This window comes from Cavia porcellus, unplaced genomic scaffold (genome assembly GCF_034190915.1).
Source record: "Cavia porcellus strain 051 isolate PalLab524CR breed Dunkin Hartley unplaced genomic scaffold, mCavPor4.1 scaffold_1, whole genome shotgun sequence".
In the NCBI taxonomy this organism is placed as follows: Eukaryota; Metazoa; Chordata; class Mammalia; order Rodentia; family Caviidae; genus Cavia; species Cavia porcellus.
In genome coordinates, this window is record NW_026947484.1 from 121,164,303 (window position 1) to 121,183,334 (window position 19,032).

The 19,032-nt window shown below is 34.6% G+C and overlaps 1 protein-coding gene across 6 annotated transcripts in view; it reads left to right on the top strand.

Annotated features, from left to right (window-relative positions):
• The window catches only part of Slc35a3 (solute carrier family 35 member A3), a 48,295-nt gene that overhangs the window by 24,112 nt on the left and 5,151 nt on the right, over window positions 1-19,032 (top strand). For 4 of the 6 annotated variants that reach the window (XM_063254869.1, XM_063254874.1, XM_063254858.1 and 1 more), the window contains 5 exons: window positions 3,824-3,978; window positions 4,061-4,183; window positions 5,999-6,170; window positions 10,228-10,346; window positions 13,710-13,843. In XM_063254869.1, coding sequence (XP_063110939.1) covers window positions 3,824-3,978; window positions 4,061-4,183; window positions 5,999-6,170; window positions 10,228-10,346; window positions 13,710-13,843 — 703 coding nt within the window. Of the gene's footprint in view, window positions 1-3,192; window positions 3,240-3,823; window positions 3,979-4,060; window positions 4,184-5,998; window positions 6,171-10,227; window positions 10,347-13,709; window positions 13,844-19,032 lie in introns of those variants that run through there. The other 2 variants (XM_063254862.1, XR_010049300.1) reach the window with 2 other exon arrangements.

Below are 19,032 nucleotides of genomic sequence, written 5' to 3' on the forward strand. Positions count from 1 at the left end.
GTCTTACTCTTTTTATATTATGACCAGTCGAATATGTATGAAGTGATATCTCATCCTGATTGTGACCTGAATGTCTCTTAATCACTAATGATGACTTTCCAGTATGTGTTGACTTTTTAAAATTTTTTTGAGGCAAGGTTTTACTGAGCATTCAGGCTGGCCTTGAATTTACTTCGTAGCCCAGGTTGGTCTTAAACTTGCAACAATCCTCCTGCCTCAGGCTCCAGAGTGCTGGGATTACAGGCATGTGTGCCACCATAAATGGCTATTGTTGACCATTTCTGTATCTTATTTTGAGCTAAATTTGACAAGACTTGGTAATAGAATATGTGGAGTTCAGTAAAAAGGACAAAAATCCAGTTTAAGGAATAATTTCTAGGCATTTAGATTCAATTTTTGGGTATTGCAATGAATGATACATAGAAGATAGATTTAAAGGAAATTTAGTGCTTCTGTTAGGAGCCCTGTTAAGTTTGGGGTACTATAAAACATTCAAACTGAAAAGTCAAATAGAGTATATCAATGTGAAACTGAAGTGTTTGGGGCTGGGGATTTAGCTCAGCGGCATAAGCACCTGCCTTGCAAGCAGGCAGTCGTGAGTTCGATCCCCGGTACCGATAAAAAGGAAAAAGACAAAAAAAAAAAAAAAGAAACTGAATTGTTTGTCAGTTTATATATTGCCTTAAAGTTAAGGATTGCAAAAGCAGGCAAGCAAGCACAAAAAAAGTTGTGAGGGCATGAATTTGATACCTGGTACACCCCCCCCCCCCCCCGCAAAAAAAAGTCAAGGATTGCAAAAGGAACCAGAATGTTAAGGATTGGGTGAGCTAACCTGTTATATATACTAGATGAGAAAAAAGATACAGACTGAACTCTATATCATTCCTACTCTTTAGAGGTCAGACTCAAGTCAGGCATTGTGGTGCATCTAGTGCTGGGAGATTAAAGAAGAGGAGGATCACAAGTTTGAGCCCACCATGTATAATGTAGTGAGAGCCTGTCTCAAAATACAAATAAAAAGGTCTAGATCAGTGGCAGCAAAACTATGGCATACATGCTGTAGCAGGCTTGCAGAGCCCTTTCTATCGACTTGTGAACCAATTGTGCATTTTTTCTAAACTAAAATGTATTCCACTTAAAGTGTAATGTTGGCACTTTGTGATAAATATGTATGTTTTGGGCACTTGGTCTCTAACGGTTCATCATCACTGGTCTAAATGAATACAAGTATCCACTGCACTTAGCAATTGAGTCAAAGATATCTTTAATGCAAATAACTGCATTACGGAGGACTAGCTTTCAGTGAATTGAAGTGCAAGTAGATATACCATATGCAAAAACAAATTCCAAGTGAATAAAATACTGATATTTAAGAATAGCTTTATGATTTTAACACTGTCTAGCATTATGTCTTTTCAAACAAAACATAAAAATAAGCCACAGAGGAAAAAACATCATTTGGGGAGATAACTTTAAAATGAAAAATGTGTGTATATAAAGTAAAGTCACAAGGCACAATTTGTTGGAAGCTATTTATATCACATGTAATCACTAATAATTTATACCAAGAATTACAACAACCCCTACAATTCAGGAAAACATAATAGATCAGTAGAAAAGGAACTAAAAGCTAGAAATGTGCAGTTCATAGAAGAAGAAACCTGACTGGCCAGCTATATCAAAAGATGCCCAGGGTTGAGAGGGTTGGTCAGTGAAGAGGCCTGATCTGACAAGTGCAAGGTTTTGGGTTCAATCCCCAGTGCTATTTTAAAAACAAAAGAGCTCAGTCTCATTAGCAATCAGAGAAATCAAAACCATAAAATACAATTTTCTTGCCTCTAGTTTATAAAATAAGTTTAACATTATCAGGAATTGGCTGGAATGTGGGACAAAGCTTTCCCTAAAGAGAAGAAATCATGATAGCGTTAATCACTTTAGATTTAAATTTAAATAAGCAACTTTTTTTATTTTAAAGGGAATAAAACAATAAAATGAAACAAAACAATGAAAATGATACTGAATTTCAAAAACAAGACAGTAGGAAACACACAATAGTTACAATATTGCATATTGTTATCCTCTGAATAGATGCTCCGATTGCTGGCTTTAGGTCTGTGAGGTCAATCAGACAATACAAGCATTGAATTTTTTCTTTACTTCAGTTGCTATCATTTCAGCCTGCATTTCTCCAAATCAGCTGGTTGCTTGGAGGGGGGGGTCTCCCTGCCTGTGCGCTGGCTTCTGGTGCATGGGAGAGTGATGCTGTTCCTGGTTCTCTCGGCTGGCTTGGCTGCTGCTAAAAAAAATAAGCTTATGTTTTAGATTTTTTCTGATAAATCTAGGAAAAAGTGTTTGTTATTTTTATTTTAGTTCATGTTTTTATTGAGATTTGAAACGGATATCAACACTCTTTAGATTGTTTTCATTTCAGAAAATATTCTACCTGTAACTATTATAATCCCAGGTTGGCTGAATCTGGAAGATCACAAATTGAGTCCCATGTGGGCATCTTAGTAACGATTCTGTCTCAAAATTAAGAACAAATGAATACATAGATAGATAGATAGATAGGGTGAGCTTTGGATAGAGTTCACTGTTAGAGTACCCCGAGGTTCGTCTCAGTACACAAACAACTAATAAGAAAAGAAGAAAAATGTTTTCATGGACTGATCCTAGGCCTTGTGGTGCACTCTTGTGATCCTAGTGTTTGTGAAGCTGAAGCAAGAGGACTGTGAATTTAAGGACAGCCTAGGCTACATAGCTAGTTCTTCAAGCCCAGCTTGGACCAAATAGCAAGATTGTCTCAAAATAAAAATAAAAACAAAAACTTCGCACAATCAAAGTTTTCCTGTTTATATTAGAGGGAGTTATCCACAATATGCCATTGTTGGTAAAGTATGGGGCTTCTTACAGTTTTTTTTCCTGAGGAGTTTTATCTCTGAAAATTCTTTTGACATTTTTTGTGATTAATAATGTAGTTTGGTTAGTTCAAAATCTATTTACAATTTCCTTCTCCATTTCTTGTTAGTGTTGTGGAGGAAATAAAGGAAAAGATTTGATTTTCCAACTCCCTTGCAGGTAGGGGTAACTAATGTAGTGTAGGCTAATGAGAGCACAGAAAGAAACCTTAAAGTTGTCATTTCTCCCTCTTCTTGCTAACTAAAACAAGAACTCGTGGTTCAGCACTCATTTGGAGACCTTGGAGGATATTATACAGAAAATAGATGAAAACTGTGAAGGTAAAAAACCTGTATATTTAAATATGTATATACAGAGGCTGAGTCTCTGAGTTACTATGGAAGCCTTAGATTTGGACTCATGTTGTGTGAGACAAATTGAGCTAGTGTTAGTTGGGTTTTCTGTTGTTTGCAGCCAAAATGACTCCCTGATTTACCTTGTTTTACTGATTGTATCTTTATAATTATTAGTTGCCATGAATAGCTGATGATAAAGGAATGCAAAAAATATAAATTTTTATACCGTAACCACGGTAAAGAATACTTGGTTGACAAATTAATGCATTGAGCTTTTGGTTGTCATAAATGCACGTGTACACACATGTATGTATACAGGTAGATACAAATTGGCTATCCTATATATAGGAGTGAAAGAGTATGAAGATAATGTTCTGCTTAATGTGTTCCCTTCTAATATTTAACATTTGAAAAATTAGCATCACAGAAGTATGTTTCAGACTTAAAACTATCATAACATGTGGCTTAATTTCCTCTGTTTACAAATTAGAAAACAGATCTTGAAAGAAAGCATGTTTCACTTACTTCGATTAATTATTGATTTTTCTTATTTTACTTGTTTATTCTAGAATGTAGTCTAAGAGCACTGAATCGAGTACTACATGATGAAATTCTTAATAAGCCTATGGAAACACTTAAGCTTGCTATTCCATCAGGGATATATACTCTTCAGAATAATTTACTCTATGTGGCATTGTCAAATCTAGATGCAGCTACCTATCAGGTACTTAAAATACCTTTCTAGTAGTCCATTTAAAAGAAAGACGGAAAGAAAAAAATAATAATATTGTTATTTTCTTTTTCAGGTCACATATCAATTGAAAATTCTTACAACGGCATTGTTTTCTGTGTCTATGCTTAGTAAAAAGTTAGGTGTGTACCAGTGGCTGTCCCTAGTAATTTTGATGACAGGAGTTGCTTGTGTGCAGGTAATATTTAAGATAAGTTTACCTTTCATTTTTGTCAGTGTTTCAAAACCTTATTTATTTTGCCTAGAGAATATGGTTCCATTGTTAAATAAGTGTGGACATACTTTTTGAGTATTCCCTCCATGAAAAAATACTATGTTGACACTGAGAATAGAAATAAATAAAAATAAAATCTTATATAAAGTAACAAGAGAGCCAAGACTAGTGGCACATGCCTGTAATCTAGCACTCTGGGAGGAGGCTGAGGCAGGAGGATTGCAAGTTTGAACCTAGCTTGAGCAACTTAGTGAGACCCTATCTCACAATAAAAAAGGTCTAAGATACAGCTCAGTGTAAGAGTCCTGGGCTTGGGGGGTTGCGGATTTGGCTCAGTAGTGTAAGCTCCTGCCTGTAAGCTTCTGCCTTGGTTGTGAGTTCAATCCTCGATACCACCCAAAAGAAAAAAACAGTGCTGGGCTCAATCCTCAATACCCACCCTCCAAAAAAACAAATAGGGCTGGAGTGTTACTCAGTGGTAGAGTACTTGCCTAACACCACAAGACTAGGTTTGGTCCTGATCACATGCACAGGAAGAAAAGAGAAAGTAAGAGAGGGAGAGAACAGTGACTGCATATAAAACAATGCTGGTTTTTACCAGATATGAAAACATTTAATATTATTAGATATACTCTTAATGTCTTATCAGCTTTCTTGAAACTATTTTCTTATGATTTCTGAATAAGATGAATAATTTTGATATTTTATTTTGTTTCTCTTTTTTGAGACAGAGTCTCACTACATAGTTCACACTGGCCTAGAATCACTATCTAGGTCAGACTGGCTTTGAACTCATGATGATTCCCCTGCCTCCGCTTCCTGAGGGCTGAAATTACAGGTGTGTGCTACCACACCCATGGCACTCCAATTTTGATTCTAAGAGTTATTGAATACATGATTGAAAAGTCTTTGGTAACAATGAACAGGATACTTTTAAAATGAAAAATGGCTTTAAGAAGTCCAGCTCAGGCCAGAGATGTGGCTGAGTGGCACAGTGCCTGCCTGGCAAGCACAAGGTCATAAGTTCATTTCCTGGTACCAAAAATAAAAAGAAGTCCAGCTCAGAGAAGTGAAAAAATAGATTTCATAGAAAATTTAACAGTACTTGTAAGGTATCAGTTGATTAGATGTGGATCAGTAACATCATAGGGTGTCTTACCTGGTATGGTGATCTTGGAGTGCCTTCCAAAAATTTTTCTTTCAAGAGTATTGAAAGTTTTCTTCATTTGCTGGTAGACTTCTTTCCTTAGAAAAGTTTTCCTTCATTTTACTTGACTTAACACATTTTTTTCTAGTTGCCTATTTTTTGCTGAGGTAACACAAGGGAACATATAGTTCTAATCCTTTCATCTACCTATCTGCAATGATAGTCTTTAAAAAATTAGCCTTTAAAGCTGTGGATTTAGCTTAGTGGCATAAGTGCCTGTCTGGCAAGTGCGAGTTCGAGTTTGATCCCCAGTACCAAAAAAAAAAAAAAAAAAAAAAAAAAAAATTAGCCTTTAAGGATTATCTTAAAGTAATACATTGGTCTCTGTAATAAATTAAATGTAAAGTATTTATTATCCCTTAGGATATCTTTTGAAATCGGAAGCTAAAATAGTAATATGTTATTACTGCGGGGGGAAAAATGATTCTAAGATTTTTATTCAAAATCTTTTCTCTGCATTTCCCAAAAATGGTGCCATATGTATTTTTGTTAAGGTCTGTGGAAGCTTTTGTTATGCATTTTGAAAAATATTACAAAAATTAAACATCAACTTTATTTTTGCTTATATTCAGTGGCCCTCAGAATCCCAAGAGCTTGAGTCTAAAGAACTCTCTGCTGGTTCTCAATTTGTGGGCCTCATGGCAGTTCTCACAGCCTGTTTTTCAAGTGGCTTTGCTGGAGTTTATTTTGAGAAAATCTTAAAAGAAACAAAACAATCAGTATGGATAAGAAATATTCAGCTGGGTAAGTTTTAAACGTTTTCTAATAATATTTTAAAGAGTGATTTTTAAAGGTAATTATATTGTATGTACAGATTTCTATGAACATATAAAATAAGTCTTGCCTAAAATCTGCTATCGATGCAAATATCTGGCAGTGTTTTGCCTTTTAAAAAATATGCTTTATTGAAAAATATGGATCTTTAGATTTGAAATAAAATTATAGCTTGTTTTGTCCTTATCATTGGAGTGTTAGTAAATTTATCAAATCCTTGGTTGTCATTTCTTTCCCAGAAGATATTGCAAATAGCATATTTTGCTCCTAGACAAGGGGATTGAGACACTTAAATGAAGGAAGTTGGCAGTGATGAACTTTTCATTTCTTTTCAGATCTAAAAATGCCTTTATATTTCGAAGTGTTGTGTTTTAGTCCTTGAATAACACTGCAGTTTTCTAACTCAAAGTATTTAGCTTAAAAATAAATTTTAAAAACCCACGTATTGAAGGATTGCCTTTCAACAAATATTTATAGTATTGTTACATTTAGATCTCACTTGTGGATTTCAACATTTAGTATTTTTGGCTTATATTATGTTGAATAGTACTATGTATAAAACTGTCCATGTGAGAAGCAACTCTTTTGCAGATCAACACCTTTTATTTTAAGCCTTCGTCCTTGTGATTTCAGGGCTTATTTTTTTACAACCCTCCCATCATATTATTTCTCTAGATCGGCACCTGTGGTTTTCTCTACAAGTCCTAACCAGTAAACTGATCCATATTTTAAAGACTGATCCATATTTTAAACTATACCTTCCAAATTTGATTAGGATTTATCCTTTTATATTTTCTAGTAATGTAAAAAACCCCAAACTTCTATTTTATCGCAATAGAATTTATGTTTCTCTCTAAAATTTGTTGAAATACATTTTGTTTATAAGAACATTCAGTATTTTTAAAGGAAAATTCAATCATCTTTTGCTCAGTTTGTCTAGAAGGCAGATTCAGTCTTGAATTCAGTAAGCAGCTTAATTTACCATTTTTTTATTTAATAAAAAGCAAAATAGAAAAAAGGGTAGATATAATACAGAATTTCAAAAAAAAACATTAAGAAATCATCACTAGTTGATATATTACATATTGCTATCTTAGAAGTAGTTATTCAAGTTATAAAATCAAAGCATAAAAATGAATAGACAATCAAACAATGACAACACAAACTATTCTATTTGATAAACTATCAAAAACTTGCTAGTATGGTTATCTATCTGGCACATCTAAACATATATTCAGTTATATGTATATACCTGCAGGTTGTTCTTTCAAGTTCTTTCTTTCCCTTTCATTATTATAATATCTGTTATACATTTTGGATCTTACTACTCTTTTAAGGTTATTATTTTTTACACTAGAGAAACAATATGATATTTATAAATGTGAGTCTGATTTATTTCACTTAATGAGGATACTCCTAAGTTGCCTCCATTTACCTATAAAAGCCTCAAGACCACTCTTTTTATAGCTGAGTAATATTCCATTGTATAAAAATACCACATCTTTCTCATCCATTCTGCAGGTGATGGGCATTTTGGTTATTTCCAAGATTTAGCTTTTACACATTGTGCTGCTATAAACATGGGTGCTAATTTACCATTAGAAAGAGTGTATCTATAGCAAAGTGGTTAAGCACTTGGTTTTGAAGTCACTTTTGATTTTATTACTTACCACCTATGTGACTTTTGAGAAGTTACTTAACCTCTCTGAACTTTTCCTTTTCTCATCTATAAAAGTTAGTACCTAATTATAATACCTATTTTATGTTATTATGAGGGTTAAATGAGGTAACACATACAAAGTGTATATCTTTTTTTTTTTTTTATCGGTACCGTGGTCGAACTCACGACCATGTGCTTGCAAGGCAGGTGCTTATGCCACTGAGCTAAATCCTCAGCCCCTAAAGTGTATATCTTGCATGTACATTGTTGTGAGCACTAATATCAGCTTCTTATATAAATGTGCAGATAGAAAAAAGAAATATTCCAGGTTTGTATGAGATGGCTAAAATTTTCTTGTAAGGTAAAAGTAGATGATAAAATCTGAATTCTTGATTCTGTGGTACTTCATGGATCTCTTTGAATTGATCTGACAGCACTATTCTTATGGAAAAAGTGTAAGCCAACTGAAAAGTTTTAAAAAGATGCTTAAGTAAGTGACTCAATATAGGTGACTAAATATTACAAGAATAAAAATTAAAACAACATAACAGCACTTTTTCAAATAGCAAATTATAAAAGATTAGTAAATGGATAAGAAACCTTAGCCAGAGAGTCGGAAAACAGAAACTATTACCTATGGTTGCTAGGAATACAGATTGATATGACTTTGTTAGATCGGTTTGTTTGTTTGTTTTGGGTACTTGGGATCAAACTTATGACCTCAAGCTTGCAAGGTAGGTGCTTCCACCACTGAGCTAAATCCCCAGCCCAGTTGCATCTTGATTGGTAATGGCTACAAAATTTTTAAATCACTAACAAGTATCTCAGGAAAACTAATTTATAAAGACAGTTTTATTTTGGCTAACAATTTTAGAGTTCTCAGTCCATGTTTAGTTGGGTGTGTTGCTTTTGGGCCTGTGCTAAGGGAGTAAGTCACGATAGAAGCACATGGTTGAAAAGCTGTTCACCATGTCGTTTCTGGAAAGTGAAGAGGTATGTCCCTAGTGACCTAAGACCTTCCACTGGTTTCCACCTTGTGAAAGTTCTACACCTCCTAGTAGTGTCATGAGCTGAGGACCAAACCTGGACCTTTGGTTGACAATCTAGAAGGAAAGATGGATGGACGGATGGATGGAAAGATGGACAAAGATATGTAATTATCAATTACTCTTATAAAGTAAATTTTAACAATATGTTTGGGGGGATTTTTTAATTATCTGGAAGCATTAATTCCACATTGAAAATTAGATACATTAAGAAGGCAGAGCAGGCATAAATAAAGTTTTAATAGTGTTTTATTCTTTTTAGTTCTTTTCTGTCATAGAAAGCTGCTTAGTTAAGGCCTTTTGTATATAAAGAAAATTCACTCTCTTTGCAAATATTTCAAAACTAACCATAAGAAATGGCCCAAGAAATGAAGGGTGGGGAGAAAAAAGACAGGTAAAGGGATGAAAAAAAATTAAAATGTATTATACATATATACCTATGCCCCACAAGAAATGTAATCATTATGTATTGCAAACATGTACTTTAAAAAAAAGAGAGAGAGAGATGAGTCCTGTAGATGCTTGTCTCTAGCAGTATTCTTGGAAATTTCTTAGGTAGTATTGGGATAGGCTATACTATCCAGATTTCAGCAATGAACAAATAGTCTTTTGCATTCACTGAGCTGACTTGCCCTAACAAAACTTCAATAATCCATACACATTCTGATGGCTTGCAGTTATCTGACTTTTTCTCAGCCCTAATTTTTTTCTATATTGATTATTGTGCATTTAAAATGTCTAAGTACAAAACAGTGCTGTCATATATGTGATCTTTTATATGTGCATATATAAAACTAAATACACCAAAATCTAAACATAGCTATAGAAAGATGTGATACAACAAAAAATGACATGTTAAAATGAGCATATTACAAATATTTGAATGAGCAGCCATATAATTATGTAATTGATGTTGGGACTACAGTGCAATCGTAGTTAATTCAATATATTCATGCTTAAAGGTTGATATCTCTGGTTTTTCTTATGTTCTTATGTCTTTGTCTTCTTATATTCTTATAGTCATAATATAGTACCAAGTATACTTTTGTTGTTAAATTTATGTAAACCAGCTGTTATGATAGCACATGCTAGTAGTCCCAGCATTCTGGGAGGTTGAACAGGCAGGAGGATTACAAGTTTGAGCTCAGCCTGGGCAACTTTGTGACTTAAAGAGACACTTTTTAGGAAAAAAAAAAAAAAAAGAAGAAAAAAGTTTATAGTAACCAAGTTAAAAAATCAAATATAAAGTATTAAATTATTTGAAATGTCAATAAAAATATCTTCAGAAAAACTATATGACATAGACTTAATTGTTTTTTAGGTTTCTTTGGGAGTATATTTGGATTGATGGGTGTATATGTGTATGACGGAGAATTGGTATCAAAGAATGGATTTTTTCAGGGATATAACCAGCTGACCTGGATAGTTGTTGTTCTTCAGGTAAAGCGTGCAAAGTCTTTAATGCTAATAAACAGCAGTTTATTATAGAGAATCAAAGTAGCTATTCATATACTGATTTGAGATGAAAAACTTCCCTCTTGTTAGTTCTCATTATATTGTTCATCCAGGAAAGTGAAAAGTAGAATTGGTCTTGTTGCCTTTATGAAAAATGATTTGAAAAAGGGTTAAGATTAAATTCTGGAGTACTTAAACTTAACATTGTAAAAACACAAGTTTAAGGATAAAATAGTTGAAGCTAGAACAAGCACAACTTTAATTTTTCTGTACTTCTATCATTACATGAAAGGTCTGTGGTAGAAGACTCAAGAAGCAAATTTAATTCTGCAATAATTTTAAAATTTATTTTATAGTTGCATAGTTGAAGTTGTCACATTTCTTCAGTTTATATCCAACTTGTAGTTGTTCAAGAGTTGAGTAGTTTTATTTTCAAAAAAGTACTCATTTCAAACTAACATGATGATGTCTATAGTCTCAGTATTTAGGAGACTGAGGCAGGATGATTGCAAATTTGAGGCCAGCCTATCTATATAGTGAGTTCAAGGCTAGCCTAAACCACATAGCAAGACCTAGTCTTAGAAAAAAAAATTTTTTTTCTGTTGTGCTAAGCGTAGTGGTGCTTACCTGTATTCCTAGTTACTTGAGGGGCTGAGGCTGAAGGATTACAAGTATAAGGCCTACCTTTCAACTTCGTGAGACCCTGCCTCAAAAAATAATGTGGCCTGGAGCTGTAGCTTGGTGGTATAGCACTTGCCTAATATGCCTAAGGCCTTGAGTTTAAACCATGATACAACCAAACCAAACTGAACCGAACCGAACCAAACTGTCATAAACATCAAGCCCTCTTACCATCAATGAAACTTACTTGAGTACTCCAGAAGGTATAAAAATAAGGGCCAGGGATTTAGCTCAGTGGCATAAGTGCCTGCCTGGCAAATCCAAGGTTGTGAGTTCGATCCCCGGTACCAAAAAAAAGATATAAAAGTAAAGATACAAATTATTGTTCTCAAGTGTTTTAGATTTTGGAATATTAGGATATATATGTTGTATCTTGGGAATGAAACTCAAGTTCAAACACAAAATTATGATTTTTTAATATATATACATCTTATATACATAATCTAAAGGTAACTTTATATAGTGCATTATTTTCAGTGCACTTAGCTATTTTGTGACTGTAACCCATCATAGAAGGTCAAGTATGGAATTTTCCATTTGTGGCATTATGTCAGTTTTAAAAAATGCTTAGCATGTTGGATTGGATGAGGAATACTCAACTTTACAGTAAACTCTTGTAGTGCTGGGGATTGAACCCAGACCCTCCGATATGCTAGGAAAGTACTGTACTGTAGGAGCTATGTCCTAACCTTCCCTCAAACCTCATTTTTAAGTATCTACAATCTGGAATTTGAGAGAGATTTGGTAGAAAATTCTTTATATACTTGTAAAGAGAGTGTACAGGCCTGAGAGTATAACTCAGTAGAAGAGTGCTTGCTTACTATGTGAGAGGTCCTAGTACCAAGAGGGAAAGGAAAAGAACAAAAAAGATGAGACATGGAGGTTCATCCCTCTAAGCCTAGCATTTGGGAAGCTGAGGCAGGAGAATTGCCCTGAGTTCGAGGCCAGCCTGGGCTAAGTAGTGAGTTTAAAGCCAGCCTGAACTACAAAATGAGACCTGTCTAAAAAAGTAGAAACAGAGCTGGGTATAGTGACAGAGGCCTGTAATCCCAGCACATGGGAGGCTGGGATTACACTAATCCCACTGTAAATTCAAGATCAGCAAGTCACCAAAAAAAAAAAAAAAAAAAGTTAAAACAGAAAAAGAGAAAAGGAAGAGCACTATTTAGGAAGCATAATCCTAACAATGACAAGTGGATTAGAATAGAGAAAATCTAGAAGAAGAAAACCAAGTTAGGACGCCATTGAAAAGTTAGTAAAAAAATTTGAGAGAGCTGTAGATACAGCTCAGTGGTAGAGAGTTTATCTAGCATGCAGGCGGCACTGGGCTTAGTCTCTAATACTGGGAGGAAAAAAAATAAAGCTGTATGTGATGGGATGTGCTTGTAATCCTAGCTACTGCCAATCTTCCAGCTACTTGGGAGGCTAAAACAGGAGGATCACAAGTTCAATTTAGGGCAATTTGAAGAGACCTTGTGAAAGAAAAGTGAAAGGGGCTAGGGACAAAGGACTCAGTGCTCCCTGAGTTAGTTCCTATTAGCACAAAGACAAAAACAGAAATAGAAAAAAACCCATACGTTTGTTTGTTTATTTGTTTTTAACCCATACACTTCGAATTAATTTTTACTCAAAAGTTATACTGTTTCTGTATTCAGTAACTAGTTTTCTCACTTTTGTCCAAACAAGTGATGTTTAATTGCTAATTTGGGTAAGCATACATTTTTAAGAATCATAATATTATTACCAAGTGCAGGTCTAGAAGCTATCCCTTTGAAAAACCAGTGTGTTGGAGAGAAAAGAAAGTTTTATTCATGTCCAAAGAAAGAGAAAGAGGGAGCTTTGCTCACAAATGAGCTTCTCAACTCCAGAGGGATAGAGGGTTGTAGATACAGGATAGGAATGATGAGAGAAATAGGATAATTGGTGGGAAGAATATGCATGTTTTAGAATAGGTGCTCTTCCAGGATTTTGGTACTATCTTTTCATCATTTTATAGTTTGATGCTTCTGGTCATGTGGCTAATAGGTGTCTTTACTTCTCAAGGGAGTTGGAAGATATTAGACAAGTCTTGGTCAAATTGAGCCTAAATTATAGTTCTGGGAAAAATGTTTTGCAAATAATCCGTGTGTCTACATGCAAAGCTGAGTAGAATCTGATTCAGAGGTCATGGTAACACCGTGGGAACAGTCTGCGAAGAGAAGCCAAACATCTTCATCCCATTCTGGCCCTATTTTGGTCACCCATCACCTATCTACAGACCCTACTGATGAGTCAGTATTTACAGCAAAAGTGGCTTTCAAATCCCTGAAAAGTAACCTAGGCAACTATTATAACATCACGTATCAGGGGTGTTATCGCAAAGCTAGAAAGAAATTTATATATTGCCCAGAAATGTGCGCTCCAAAATGAATAAATTGACCAAGAACAAGTAAAGCTGAAGATTGTATTTTGATTTTCCTCTGCTAATAGTATGATCAAACTTCATGCAAACTTTTGATAGTTTATTAGATACCTTTTGAAATAAGAGTGCTCTGTTGAACCAAACCTGCAAATCTAGTGGAAATAAGAGATGCTTGACGTAAGTCACTTACCATAATGAGATTAAGTTTATAGAGAAAGCCTAAAGCTTCATGAGTAGTAAAAAATAACCTCTTAAAACTTTTACAGGCACTTGGAGGCCTTGTTGTAGCAGCTGTGATTAAGTATGCGGATAATATTTTAAAAGGATTTGCAACCTCTTTGTCCATAATATTATCAACACTGATATCTTATTTTTGGCTACAGGATTTTGTGCCAACCAGGTAAAGTATTTCTTATTTCTTTAAATCTCCATAAGTATATTGAAAAGTAAGAATTCTTCTTATAGTTATCCTGTTACAACTTTAAGAAATCATTGAAATTGTGTTTTAAAATTCATTTAACTATCTTTTAAAATAAATACCTCAAACTAAATACATTGAGGGAAAATTTTCTACAGAAACTTTTTGTACAAATTTTAATGCCACTGGGTGTGGTGGCACATGTGTGTAATTCTGACCTTCAAGGGACTGAAGTAGGAGGATCACTACAAGTTTGAGGCCAGTCTGGGCTATACATTGAGTTCAGGGCCAGTATCCACTACATAGGAAAACCCTAACTCAAAAAACCAAAACCAAACAAACACACAAAAATTTGGATGGCCAGAATTTCCTAAAATGTCTGAATGTTTTTCTCTTGAAGTAAAAAAGTCATATTAAATTTTTGTAAGTCAGAAAACCATAAAATAAATCATGCCATTTTAACTAAATCCAGGAGAGTAGATGACATTCTTGAAGATAATTTATAAAGAGAAGGTGGCTCAAGAGAAGCTCAATTCAATAAGCAGGCAAAAGAGCAATTTGGGAAGGAACAGTAAGAGGAGTAGTGAGAGGTAAGGCAGGAGACCCAGGGCTCTCTGGTATCACGGATATCAAGGAAGGAAGCAGCCTTAGGAAAAATTCAGTGTGATGAGTACTCATGACAGCTGGTATTGAAGGCTGTATGAATTTTTGTGTACTAATTTATAATTGCATACTAATTTATAATCCCAAACTAACTGGATTACCTTTCAGGACAACGTTTTTAGTTTTCTTCGAACTCACTCTCTTCCTGATTTTCTTTACCTCTAAACTTTGGAGTCTTATCTTGTTCAGTTTCACTTTATTTTGAATTTGAGGCTTGTGCATCTAGTTGCCTGCTCAACCTTTTCACTCTGAAGTTCACTAGATACTCATTCCCTACTCTTGGCTGGGTTTCCTAATTTGGTAAATGGAGCACCTTCATTCTTCCAGTGGCTCAGGCTCAAACCCTCCATGACTCAGAGAAGAACACAGTTTATTCACATTCACTGAAGGAAAGCAGTATTTATAAATACTGTTATACAACGGGAAGTTCTTTTTTTTTTTTTTTTTTTTTTTGGTACTGGGGATCGAACTCACGACTACGTGCTTGCAAAGAAGTTGCTTACGCCACTGAGCTAAATCCCCAGCCCTATGGGAGGTTCTTAAGTGTGTGGAACTTCTGAATTTTCTGAGGTGGAGTAAAAAGTTAGGCCATCAGTTAATTGGTTTTTTTTTTACTTTTTAACGGTACCAGGGATTGAACTCACGACCGCCTGCTTGCAAGGCAGGTGCTTATGCCGCTGAGCTAAATCCCCAACCCCTAGTTAATTGTTTTTAATGCAGAAACAAATTTTGTCAACCCTTCCTTTTTAATATCTCTAGAATCAGAGCATTTTTTACAGCCGCCACTGCTACCACCTTGTTTCAAGCTACCCTCATTCTTATTATGAATGAGTTAAGGAAATGGTTTTCTGACTTGATTACTTGTTTCTTCTCTTGCCTTTGCATCCTCAGTCTTCTGTTCAACCACCAGAACGATTTTATTTTCAATATAAATCAAATATATCACTACTATGCTCAGAAGTCCTCTTAATTGCTTCCCATCTCCTAAGTTGAAAAGGTTAATGGGTTATTGACTTGGCCCTCATCTACTTCACTGTACTCATCTAGTATTACTTTCTTCTTCGTGTTATTTTAAAGCTAGAGTGAAATCAGACTTGGTGACCCATCCATACCTGTAATCCTAGCTCACTGAGAGGCTGAGGCAAGTAGATCATAAATTCAAGTTCGTCTTGGCTCAAATTTAGCAAAAATCCTATCATAAAAAGGGAGTAGGGTAGGGTAAGGATGGGATATAGCTTGTTCAAAGGCCGTGGGTTCAATCCTTAGTAGTGAAAAAAGAGAGGGAGGAAGGGAAGAAGGAAGAAATGAACTACAGTGACTTCTTTGTCAAGGGCTTTGATTTACCTTTCATCTTGGATCTCATCTCCTACATTCACATGACATTACTTCTTTTTCTTGTTTTCTTTTTTTAATTTTTTTGAGAGTGTCTTGTTGTGTAATTTGTACTGGTCTTGAACTCATTGTGAAGCCCAGGCCAGCCTCAAACTCAAGGCAATCTTTCTGTCTCAGCCTCCTGAGTGCTGGGATTACAGGCTTGTGCCACCATGCCAGACTGCCATTACTTTTTAAATTAAAAAATACCTTCTACCATTCAAACCTTTTTTCCCCTTCTTCAGAAGATTTACTAGATAAGAAAGAAGGGATAGAGACAAGCATGGAGGCTGAAGCATGTAATCTCCAGTTTGAAGCCAGGCTGGGCTACATAGTGACATACTGTTTCAAAAAAAAAAAAAAGAAAGAAAGAAACAAGCAGAGCTGGTATTTAGTATACACTATATACTGAATATGTTTGTTGGATGAATGTCTTAACATTTTAATATAGCTTGTAAAATTTATTTACATTGTTAGAGATAGGATTATACATAGAATTTGGCAATAGAAAAATATGTCCTTTATATTTTTGTATTGAACATTATAATTTTAATCCTCTTCTAGCAACCTGAACAGCAGGTGTGGGACATGCATGCTGAGATCTATACTTTTTCTGAAACAAAAATTTGAAAGTACTTTTTTTCCCAGCTTGGTATAGGAATGAGTCATTTAGCTATTAAAACTATTCTAACAATTAACGCCTAATGTCTTAATGATGCTTTATTCTCTGTTTATTAGGTGGGGAAACTATATGCCTTAATATTGAGAATATTTGGAACTTACACATCCTTGAGGTTTACTTAAAAAGTCATAGCATTTCCAAAAAAAGGGAAAAAATTAAACTTCATATAGATCAAAGTAACAAACTTTTAATTTTTGAATCATGCAGGGAAATGTAAATGTAGTAAATGAAAAAGTAATCAGTAAAGGATCAGAAAATTGAGTTTTCTCTAAAATAGGTAAATAAATGCTTTGTCTTAAGTAACAAATTTTCCCAATCTTCATTCAGATCTATTTCACATGTATTAAAGTAATTTCTTTTATTATCCCCATTCCACCTCCTAAAACTTATTTGGCTTCTCTGAAATGATATGCCTCTACCTATCATTCTGACTCTCTTTTTGGAGAGTCCTTTTGCTCTGTTTTATCTGTGGTGTGTGAAAATAAGACTCAATTTCACCTAAACTCTAGATCCCCCACTTTGTCAGTACTGAGAATTAAACTCATGGTCTCATGTCTGCTAAGTACTCTACCAGTTAGTTACGTCCACAGCCTTCTCTAGTGGATCTCTATTTTCTTTGTACTGCCAGGCATCTTTGTTGATATCGTATCTCTAATTTGCTCCTACCAATATCATATCGCAGATACACTCACTTTTCTAATTTATGTTTCTTGTACTTCTTATTTTACTTACTGATCTTAACATGACTCACATAGCCTTCTTGTTTTTTTAAGCACAAATTTATTAAGTACCTACCATTCAAGTTCCTGTACTAGATTTTGGAACAAAGAATTGAATGAATGAGCCACAGTTCCTTGTTTCCAGAGAGGTTACAGACAGGTGAATAAGTGATCAGTGCAGCTGTGAAAGTATATATATAGTTTTGTTAGAGAAAGAAGGCTCACATCCTTGTAATTATCATTAATCTGATAGTATTTTTCTAACAGAAAATTTTCCCTCATAGTCACCTAAAAATGCAGTGGTTTCCTGATATTATTCAACATTCAAGTAGATCCTGGTAGAGGTATCATAGAAGGGTAGAAAGTTAAGCACAACTCTTAGTTTGTGTAGTTCCAGAGCTCTGGAAAGCTAAGAAAAGGTCATGAACATTAATAAAGTATTCAGACAGTAGTTTACCCAAACTCTAAAAAATTATCTAATATTTTTCAGTAGTAATCTCAAGATATATTATAGAAGGCTTTATGTTACTTTAATTTTGGAAGTATATAACTGTATAAAGCCTCTGAAAAGTTATCCACTTACCTCAATACTTGCTATTAATCATAGCTATCATTGAGCTAAGTGTATATTCTAGTCACTGGTAGTATAACAGTAAATGAATAGCACATGGTTGAAAAGGAAAGCAGATAAATGAATAATTCATTATTTAATAGCATTGTGATAAGTAATGTAATAGTGTAACTCTGCCTAGGGGAATGAGTCTTATAGACAGTAGAACTAAATTATGGGGTATAATTGGGTGGGGGTGCTTTTTGAGACAGGGTCTCTTACTATGCAGTTAAGGCTGGCCTTGAGCTCACTTTATAGCCCAGGAAGTCCTCAACCACACCTGCCGTGAATTGTTATGAACATTTTTCTTGAGGAAAGGAAATTGTAGACTTGAGAGTATGTCTGTCTGAAGACACTGTCATGATAGAGCATGACAGAGTGAATGACTGACAGTTTGATGAGGAGAAATCTGGGAGAATGGGGTTAAAGGAATCATTATGAAAGGTCTTTGATATCTTAAAAAGGATCTTTGCTTTCATCATAGTTGTTTTTTTTTTAAGATCAGAAGAATGACTTTGAACTGTTAATATAAACTTTAGAACCAACATTGATGTATGTCTCAGTAACAGCATTTAAAAAGTATTCAGTTGGTGTGGGGCCTGTTATCCCAGCACTAAGGAGACTTGAGGCAGGAAGATCACTATGTGTGAGTCTCAAAAAGTATGCAAATTAAAAGTTTGGTAGTTTCATTTACATCCAGTTTAAGTTCATTTCCAACTGATATGGGGTAGATTATAGCTATAGATAGATCAAAAAAGAAAAACCAGTATGTAAGCTCCCTGCAGTTAATCTAATTTCCTTCTATTAAGCATCCTATGAAAGTCAATTCAGAGCCTTGGATATTACCTTGGATTTTAAAATTGATTTTATTGGGATTTGACATAAAAGAATGAAACTTTCCTTTTATATTTTCAAATAAAGAATTGAGATCTTTTATCATTGAATAGGTTGCATGCAAAGCCCATATTAAAGTGAAATAAAGCATTTTAAGTATTTGTTTTGGAGACGTAGAACAGTAGATTAAGAGTGCAGGCTCTAGGCAGATGCACCTAGATTGGAATCCTGTTTTCCATTTAACCTTGTGCAATTTTAGGCGTCTATTTAAACTGTAAACTTGCTTCATCTT